The following is a 10,356-nucleotide window of genomic DNA, read 5'->3' as shown; positions in this document are numbered from 1 at the left end:
AGATTGTCTAGCCTTCTACATTCCAAAAAGAATTAGTTTGCTAAACCTAACCATTTAGAAAGCAAAGGGGATTCATTGAAAGGTTTAAAATACTAGTGATCTGGGTTAAAATGGCAAAAGATAAAATGTTAAAATGGAGTTAGAACTAATTGCTATTCACATTGTACCTTGGGCATTACTGTGGAGCAAAGTACTACTCGGTGCATCTATGCAAGGCGTCTACTGCAGGACTGACTAATTCAATGCCTCGGCATGTACATATGTTCCCCTATTAGGGTGCAAGAAACTAATAAACCCCACAGCAGAGTAGTACTTGTAAATATGAGTACTACCCTGCTGTGGAGTTTTTTTGCACACAGCAGTGCATGTGTAGATGTTGACTTGGCTGGCTGGGGCATGAGGGTGCTTCAGTACAGGGGCTGCCTGCCACCTAGCCCTGTAGTGAAGCACCCTTGTGCCGCAGGCAGCACATTGAGTCAGGTTGGAGCAGCCCTGAGCTGGCAGGCTGACTCTCAGAGCCCCATGCCAGCCAGGGCTACTCCACCTGGGCTCCATGTGTGCTGCGTATGAATAACCTCTGGAGCTGATTGCTTGGAGTTAATTTCTTATGGGTGCATATTCAAACAGCATACCCAGGAGCAAAAAAACCCTCTGAAGCTTGTTTATTTCTGTATACTAATTGCACTTGTAGATGCACCCAGAGACAGTGAAATTATACCTAAACATTTTGTAATAAGTTAAGAACAGAATTCTAGCCTTTATTTTATTTCTTGACTTTTTAAAGAAGAGTGAATTTTTGTTTGGGAATCTCATAATTGTTGCCATTGAATTTAAGCAAAGAATATTTTGGTAGCATTCCATAGGGCACCTTGCAAGAGAGAGAACTTTACTGAGACCCTCATTCAGGAAACATCTTGGTTCAGAACAATACCTAAGAACATATCTAAGCACTCTCCTGAATCTGGCTAAAATGCAATGGGCAGAAATAATCTGTGAAATAGGATGATTTTTTTATAAGGCATTATTTTCTTTGCTGAAAACAACCTAATAGTTATGCAATTTCCAGGTCTATATTTGAACTGTGGGGTCATGGAAAATCTGCAGAAGAGCTGTATACATCTCTGAAGAACTACCCAGCAGAAAGAATGGTATGAATATCAAGAATATGGCTGATAAATTTCAGTCACCAAAGGTAGTATTGCAGGTTGCACTAACCAAAAGTGTTTCGTTTCATTTTAGCTTCCATATCTACAGTCAAATTCTACGTACAAAATAGGTATTCATACTTTTAACAAAACGCTGACGCAAGTGGAGAAAATAAGAAAGATAAATGTAAGTGGATTTTTTTAAAGTAAAACTTACATATGTGTTATCAGTTTGTGCTAGTTCTAATAAATTAAGACACTTGCTCTTACGGGACTTTCGAAAGCATGTAAGGGAGTTAGCCACCCAAACCCATTAAAATAGAATATGAGTTTGCTTCCTTCACACAAGACTTCTTTGAACATCTGAGCCTTTGCACTTTTTATAGAAGATCTCAGAACTTTTTGCTGTGAGGAGAAACAAATAGTATTGTTCCAGTTGTACAGGCTAAGTTGACAGTTAAGATCAGTGATCAAAATGGATAGCTAAAAGTAGGCATATGACTTCTGAACACTGTCCCTCTGGAAATTTGGCCACTTATGCAGATGGTTTATTGGGCATTTGTATTCAGAAAACTTTCAGTAGCTCACCCCAGTTCTACAATGAACTAGTTGCAAAGTTGTGAATAATCTTCTGATAAACAGCTCTGTGCTAAATCTGCTGGACCCTGTTCCCTACTCATAATCATAATAGTGCTCTTATCAAGAATTGCCAGATGAGTGGTAGTGTTTATGTATTTCTGTTCTTTGTTACAGCAGTACTGACCACTGTTACTTAAGACTGCAAAATATTCCCATTATAACCACTTACAATAAATATCTTTCTCAAATATTAATTTGTTGCGAATAAACTTTGCAGGATTAATGGTAATAATTTGTATTGGTGTTGGGTTGCAGTAAGCAAGGTTGAGCAATATTTCTTCCGCTGTTTTTCAGTTATTGGGATGTGTATGTGGTTAGGAGTGGGAGAACCCTTTTTTATTAGTATGGCTAGAATTTTTCTAAGAGACTACAGGAAATATGGCTGTATTCAGAAACTTGATATATCCATACTTCTTACTGAGGTTTGGAATCTTTGGCTTGACTTGATTACAAAATATTTTTTAATATGAAAATTGTTTGATTAGTAAGCAACAAAATAAGTGGAGGCATGAACTTTAATAAAAAATTCAGTGGATTCTGGTGTAAAATTAGTCAGATTTCTGTGTGTCAGAGAGATGCTAAAGCGTACAGTTTCACTTTTGGTAAGTGTTAAATCTTAAAACAAATGTTTTCTTGAATTTACTATTTTAAAATTTGCACCAACTTCCCCTTGCTTATACAGGCTTTAGAATTTTTACCATTTGGTGGGAAAGTGAATTTAAAGAATCCAGAGCATGTGTTCTGGATTTTGGAAGATTATGGAATGGATCCAAACAACGTTCCAGAGGACCCTCTCCATTTGTATTTTGGTAGATGGGTGAGTAATAAATCTGTTTATTTTAATTATCATCTAACACAAATTAATATATCCAGAAAAATACAAATCCTAGCATTATTTAAACTTCCTTTTCAAAAAAAAATAAATTAAAAAAAAATTGAAACTTTTTATTTTTTAATAAATTTGATCAATTTATCTCTGCCCTTGTGTATAGGATTGGAAGGCCACAACTGTGGAGATTTCTTACCACAAATAAGAAAACTCAAGTTAATATATCAGGTAATTCAAAGAGTCAAGGTGTCTCTGAGAATAGGAGAGTCATTGGGAGCATGATCAATTATGGTGTCTTTATTTTTCTATTTTTTCAGCAGCTCTAACAGTGCAAAGGACCTAATTAATCAATCCTCACAGTTAATCCACCCTTCAGCAGAAGCATGAAGTCCTGAAAGGCCCAGCTCTGCGTTACTGGCCCAGAGCAGAACATGAGCGAGTGGAGGGGGATGGTTGTAACAGCATTTAGTGTTACATTTTCAGCTTTTCTGAACAGCTTCTTGAAACCATAGGGAATTGTTTGCAAATTTGCAAGTCCTGATGCAGTGTTAACCCAGCTTCATGATTCATAGCAGCCCACAGTTAGTATTTCAGTAGGATGTTCAAGAAACAAGAGCTACTTTTACTCTCCACCTCTCTCTGATGTGTGTTTTATCTGAGGCTCGGGGTCTTTGTTTCTGAAGCTAAGGGGATATTTGAACAACAGAACATTGGCAGTGCTGGTAATTGACCACATCCACACTATCCAGTAAATGTAGCCGTTTTTTTAAAGTGGCTGTGCAATGGCTATCTGACCTGTTTACATGAATTAAGCATACTCATTATAATTTTTCAGCTATATTCACTTCATATTATGCCATTAGGTTTGTATCAGTACATTCTGGGAAACTGGCTTATTCTTTCATACTGCTTCAGCAGAAATGGTGCTTATGCTCTAAGTGTGCATTATGTGAGGAAGCATTTCTGTAATGACAACTGGAAGGAAAGAGAATCAGCCAACCTAGTGATACAGAGATGGTTAGGGGCCATGCTGCATAAACCAGTTTAAAGATCTGATTGCAGGAAGGCAGTTGTGAAAGCCTGTTTATCATTACCTGTCAGTTACTGAGAGTATTGTCCAGGTCTGTCATTAATGTAAGATGGCTTTGATTTGTGGAGATGCTGTACATCACTCTGGTCTGAACTGTGGCGGTTCTCTGAAAGTGTTTAAATAGCAGCAGAACACAAGACTTCTGTGGCTTGTTTACCTGGTTCGGCTAAAAATCAGTAAACGCTAAGATAGTGTTCCGACTTTGTGCCTGTGGGTCCTCCCCACCCTGTGTTAGAAATAAGAAAATTGAAAGTTTTAGGATTTTTTTCCTCCAAAGTAAATTATCGTTTGAAGCCAGTGTGCTTGCCGGCAGCCCCTTCTATCTGGCTGTTGGACGTCTAACATTTTTTGAAAATTGATTTTCATCTGCCCCTTGCTGCCTGTCAAAGATGACAGGCAGCCAGCGGCAGCAGGATCCAGTGGGAGCCTGTGGCTAAGCAGCAAAGCCAACTGGGTTCCCCCACAGCCCCAAACCAGAAGCCTCTACAGCTTCTGGCCTTGCGAACCCCCACCCCTCTCCTTCCATCTGAGTAGACAGTAAGGCAAGATTGGACTGTGGGAGGGACGCACCACTGGAACAGCCCAGTGGTCGGGAGCCCTGTGGTGCTTCCTGGGCCAAGCTAGAAGCGGGTTGAGGGGGCTGGAAGGTGTGAGTAGTGGGAGGGACGGGTGGAGTGGGGAGCGGTGGGGGCCACGGAGAGTGGTGTAGGGCGGGGCGGGGGCTTCAGGGAATGGCGGGAGCATGTGCCACTCAGCTGCTTCTGCTCACTGGTGCCAACCTGGCCGGGCCCATCTTGTCCTGAGCGGCATGCAGCAAAGCAGTGGCTGGGCTGGCTTTCCTGCATGTTGCGCGGGACAGGACAGGCCTGGCCGGGTTGGTACCGGCGAGGAGAAGAAGAGGCTCAGCCGGTTGAGCCAAGCACCGCTCAGGACCAGCTTGGCCCGCCTAAAGCGGTATGCAGCTCAGCCATGCCTTCCCTTACCTCTGCCAGCCGGTCCCAAGAAGCACGTGGCTCAGCCACCACTCCTCCTTGCTGGCACCTCCTGGCTGGGCCCAGTTTGTCCTGAGTGGCATATCGGGCTGGGCCGGCTTTGCTGTTGAGCCGCGTGCAGCTTTCCTGCACTGCTTGGGATGGACTGGGCCGGACCCAGCCGGGTTGACGCTACTGAGGCAAAGCCATGGCAGAGCTTGTGTCGAGCAGTACACAAGGAAGTGGCATACAGCTCAGCTCAGCTGGCTCAGTCACCACTTCTCTTTGCTGGTGCCAACCTGGCCGGGCCCTTCCTGTCCTGAGCAGCACGCAGCAAATCCAACCCAGCCGCTTTTTCCCTGCATGCTGCTCGGAACGCAATGGGCCCAGCCAGGTCGGCACCGGCGAGAAGCAGTGACTGAGCCATGTGCCACTTGGGACTGGATGGGTCAGGCTGGTGGAGGTAAGTGTGCAGCCGTACCCAGAGCCCCGGAGGCTCCCGCCACGGCCTGGGGGATTCGGTTCCACTTGCACTGTGCCCAGTGTGCATAGAGGCTGAGCTGGGAGCCCCCCAAGCCTGATGTCCTGCCCCTGCCAGGCAGCATCTTCTCGTGGGCAGTGAAGTTGTGTCCCATCCCACAGAGTTGTGTGGGCTAGGCTGGGCTCCACCTTGGATGCCACTGTGGGCCCAGCTGTGGCCCAAGCCTGTGGAGCTCTGGGACAGCCCCTGCTCTCCTCCCAGCCCCATCTGTCCTCTGGCTGCCATCTTCCCAAGGGCCTGGCCAGGCCAGCCTACCCGCGATGCCTCCCCCTGTGCCTGCTTCTCCCCCCATGAAGTTTTATTTATTGTCACCAAGTTTAGAATTTTTAGAAAACCTGGTATTTACCATAAAAAGAAACGTTTATGATTATTAACTATATTAATAATGCAGTGCATGCTGCCATATACCCCTCCCCTCACCCTAGTTTTGGGGTTTCTTTGGCATGCCAGCACTCCAGCACCTTACAAGGTAGACATTGTGGTTTTTTCAGCGCGCTGGCCAAAAAACACTGCCTACCCCTGACATAGACCATGTGACAGAGTGTAACTTCCAGTTCCAAGGCCATACTACCCCTCCCAAAAGGAGTGCTTCTGGGGACAAGGGGGCAAAGGGCAGGGGTTAGGGGGCAGGACTTCTGGCCACAAGATGGCGACCGGGGGACAGGGCAGCTAAGGGGCAGGGCTACCCACGCGGCCCTCAACAGCTCACCAAAATTCGTGAAGCGGCCCTCCAGCCGAAATAATTACCCATCCCTGGTTTAAACCTATGTTTTGAATGTGATTGGAAGGCCAGTTCAGCTGGGACTGTAATGTGAAGCTAGCATTGTATATATGTCTAACCATGCATTTTCATTCCTTAACATCTTTGAAATTTTTGTAAATTTAACCTTACTTCAGAATTTGCTAGACTTACAATGGCTGGTTTTGGCAAAAGCCCTACAATTTGTTTCACCTTTAGTTACTGCTGTTTCCTCAACCTAAAGTCTATCATGGTAACTTTCTGTCTGGGAATTGTAATGGTAGACCATCTCTTCCTAAGACAGGAATCTCAATTTTACTTTTTCAGTGAACTCAACCCAGGTACTTGGAAGAGAATGAAGCATGTCTGCTGTTTTAATTGGGGGGTAGTGTAACATATTCCAGTATTCCTGTTGTTTCTAAAGATATTTCTAAAGACTCTGTCTTTCTCTTTTAATGTGTTTACAGATTGCTGATGGCCAAAGGGAGCTTATTGAATCGTACAGCGTAAAAAAAAGACATTTTATTGGGAACACGAGCATGGATGCCTGCTTATCTTTCATTATGGCAAACAATGCAAAAGTAAAAGCAAATGATGTCGTGTTTGATCCATTTGTGGGAACAGGTAACTTTTTTTCCTGCTATGGAGATAAAATAAAAAAAATATTGTGCTTGTGGGTGTTAAATAAAAAATAAGGACCTACCAAACGCACGATTTTGTGACTTTCATGGAAACCAGGAATTTGGTACGTCCCCTGTGAAAAAACCTGGCCCCAGTAAAAAAAAGTTCAGGGACCGCAAAAAAGCAGGAAAAGGGTGGGGGGAGGAGCTGTAAACAGAGGTGGGAAGCACTGAATCCTGAACCACAGGGGAAAGTGGGGGGAGATTTTCACAGTGGAGCATAAGTGCCACCCTCTTCCTATGCCTCTGCCCATTCTGCCCCTCCCTGGAGATTGACAGATGACCATCTGTCAATCTCTGGAGATGGGTGGGAGGGTTCCTCTTGATTGGCCAAGGAACCCCAGAAGTCCCACCCCTATCCTAGCCACCTGTCAATTTCTGGGGCATGGCAGGATTCTGGGGTCCCTTGGTCAATCAGAGGCATGGGGAGCCCCCCAGCGTGCTCCACTGCAAAAATGGTGCCTGACACCACGCCAGGATCACAAAATCCAGAGGCAGTCTCTGTGAATTAAGTAGGACCCTAATAAATAAACTGTTTTGGGCCATGGACAGTCTTTTTGTTTCATAGGGCTTGTGCTTGTAGTTTCAGAAGACTTAGCTCATTTTGTTAAAAATGTAAAACAAAGTCTCTTGATTCTTGGTGTCCCTCTTATCATTTTTCTAACAATGCTAGTAGAAAAATGAGAAGAGGTAAATAAAAAAATCAAGATTCTGGATCCCAGTTCAGGTGTCACTTAGTTGCATAGGTTTCTAAACAACTTTTGGAAACAGAATTTAGAAGCCCCCCCAAAGCTTTTGAGAATGCTGCCCCTTAATATTTTGAAGAGGTGTCACTAGGATGGTTGTGAAGGTTTAATGGTAACCCTAACACTATATGCCATTATAGCTGTTAGAGCATAATTTTCAAGGGTGAAAATAAGTTCTTTCTCATCTCATTTCTTGAAGGCAATGTAACAGAATTGTAAATATTTTCTCTTCTGGCTTAGTTTTTTATCTTAAGCCAGTAGGGGGAGCCCTTATTCCATTTATTGCATCATTGGCATGGGATGCAAGTAGATTTCCTTGAGACATACTTGTCCTGTCTGTAACTGAAATAGAATATCCTGTGTGCTGGGATGTATTGTTTGATCACATACGAGTTTTTCTGTGAACTTTTATCAGGTTCTTGAAAGGAATAATAAAAGATATAAATGAAGTATGGCGAGGCATGTTACTTACCTGGATTTCACTAAGCTTTGATGGGTTAAGAAGGCAGTAGGTGAACTAGCTACGATTTAAAGGTATTTTTTTCTATTGCGTGAAAGGAGAAATTAATTTAGGTATCTGGAACAGTCCACAATTCGTGGCAACAAATCATTATTGAAAAAAATAGAGTAAGAGGCTCAGTTAGGCCTGCAGCTTTTTTCATCTGTTTGTGAAGTAGAAAATATCCTATGTCATGTCCATGCTTCCATACAATAGAGAAGGTTTGTTAGTTGCTTGTTTTATATCAGAATAATGTTTATGCACACACAGAACTTATCTGGGCACATAATAAATGCTTCTGAAACGTCTTTGTTTTTGTTCCTGTTTCCCCATGTGTGAGGAACAGTACTTTCTGAAGGGTTGAGGAAATATATTTCCTCATGTATGTGCATTCATCTTACTGCACTATTGGCATTTTTAAAAAAAGCTAAATGGATGCTGCAAGGCAGTTATTAGGAGAATTCACTTTCTTAGAGAATCAAATTTAGAGAACTGAGCAACAAGGGTAAATTGGAAGAGAGTTCATGCAGTAATGGTGACAGTACAGAAGTTCAAGACACATACTGTATCATTAATCTTGTATACCACGTGATTTGGTTTAAAGTGACTTTTGCGTAAAAGCCAGAAGCAATTTTATATTGGTATGAATTTTAACTGTTGCATTTTGATTACAAAGAACACAACAATACCAGAGCCTGGAATTGAAGTGTATGATGATTGTAGGTTTCTGACAGTAATACATATGCTGTTACAGAATGTGTATGTGTGGGTACTGCACACGTGTGTATAGGAACTAACTTTACTTGAGAGTCTTTTTCATTTACTCAGACTTATTAGAGGAAATTCATAAACTCCAGATACTCAAGCTAAGAGAGGTCCCCAACAAGTCTCTGTGGTAGGCCAGAAAATGGTATTGTACCACTAGGAAATAACTAGTGATGTAGTGAATTCAAGCTTGTTAGTTTGGACAGTAACATATAAAAGACTTAAGGATAAATTTGCAAAAACTATTTCTAGTCAGATTCTTTGCTTAGCTGAGATTTGGTTCCTGCCCCTATTTTTTTCCCCTGATTTTTAAAAAGGGAAGCCCGATTAAAACAGCTTTGCAACATTCTCTTTTCTTGGGCCAAGTACATTTTTGATAGTGAATAAAATTACTGACCTGTTACAATGTTGGGCAATTAAACCTTGCTCTTGAGAGGAGAAATTCTTGTGATAAGGTTGAATTAAGAGGCATAGTTTCCATTATTGCAAAGCAGATTTTACAGTCCCTATCATTTCTTCTGTGTAGTGTGTATGGACACTCAAACTGTAAGCTTTTCTGACACTTTTCACAGTTATGGAGAAGGCTCAGAACCTGGCAGAAAAAAATAAATCTTTTATCTGGATACCATACACTGTCATTCCAAACAATCTGTTTTTGTTGTCTAGAAATTTTTTACCGTAATTGAAAAATGCTTGCTCTTGTTTGACAAATGAAAGCTGCTACAAAATTTGCAAATGGCTTTTCTCTTTGATATAATTTCTGTACAGTGGATACATAACTGGTTGGATGATTGTACTCAATGAGTAGTCATCATTGCCTCAGTGTCTTGGTGGAAGATGTTGCAGACACTCCAGAGAGTAGGGCCAGGATCCAGATTGACCTGAATAGGCTGGAGAAATGGTCCGCAATTAGTCGGATGAGATGGAACAAGGTCACTTGCGAAGTCCTGTACTTGAGATGGAATAATTGCATGCATAAATACAGACTCATAAATAAATGAGTGGCTAGGCTGAAGTACTGCAGAGAAGGACCTAGGAGTTAAAGTAGACCATAAGCTGATTATAAGCCAAAGGTGTGCTCTTGTTGCAAAAAAAAAAAAAAAAAGCCAACAGTGTTCTGGATTATATTAACAAGAGTGTCACTTGCAAGTCAAGGGAAGTGATTCTTCTGCTGTATTCATCACTGGTGAGACCTAACCTAGAGTACTGTGTCCAGTTTTGGGATCCACAGTTCATGAAGGATGTGGACAGTTTGGAAAGAGTCCGGCACAGAGCAGTAAAACTGATTAGGGTCCTGGGGGCAAGACTTATGAAGAAAGGCTGAAAGAACTGGGGTTATTTAGTGTGGAGAAGAGAAGCCTGAAGGGGGAATTTGAGAGCTCTGTTCAAATACCTGAAGGGCAGTTATGGAGAGCATTGAATTGGGGTTTCCTCCATGGCCGTAGGGACAGAGTAGGAGCAATGCCGTCAGGCTTCAGCAGGAGGAATGTAGGTTGGAGATTAGGAGGAACTTTTTGACTATGAAAGTGATCAAGGGCTGGAACAGGGTATCTAGAAAAATTGTGGAATTTCCATCGTTAGACATTTTCAAGAGCAGATTATTCATAGATTTCATAGACAGGAGGGCTGGAAAGGTAAGCATCCAAATGTTTCTTGAAGGCATTCAAAGTAAATGCTTGAACCACCTTTGGCAGCAGTCTATTCCAAACCTT

The 10,356-nt window shown here is 42.4% G+C and overlaps 1 protein-coding gene across 1 annotated transcript in view; it reads left to right on the top strand.

Annotated features, from left to right (window-relative positions):
- TRMT11 (tRNA methyltransferase 11 homolog) overlaps positions 1–10,356 on the top strand; it is a 51,309-nt gene that overhangs the window by 13,127 nt on the left and 27,826 nt on the right. The window contains exons 5-8 of the mRNA XM_019520315.1: positions 1,067–1,148; positions 1,240–1,332; positions 2,467–2,601; positions 6,422–6,578. Coding sequence (XP_019375860.1) covers positions 1,067–1,148; positions 1,240–1,332; positions 2,467–2,601; positions 6,422–6,578 — 467 coding nt within the window. The remainder of the gene's footprint in view (positions 1–1,066; positions 1,149–1,239; positions 1,333–2,466; positions 2,602–6,421; positions 6,579–10,356) is intronic.

Source organism: Gavialis gangeticus, unplaced genomic scaffold, assembly GCF_001723915.1.
Source record: "Gavialis gangeticus isolate Ggan-Ray unplaced genomic scaffold, GavGan_comp1, whole genome shotgun sequence".
In the NCBI taxonomy this organism is placed as follows: domain Eukaryota; kingdom Metazoa; phylum Chordata; order Crocodylia; family Gavialidae; genus Gavialis; species Gavialis gangeticus.
This window is presented reverse-complemented; position numbering and strand designations above follow the sequence as displayed.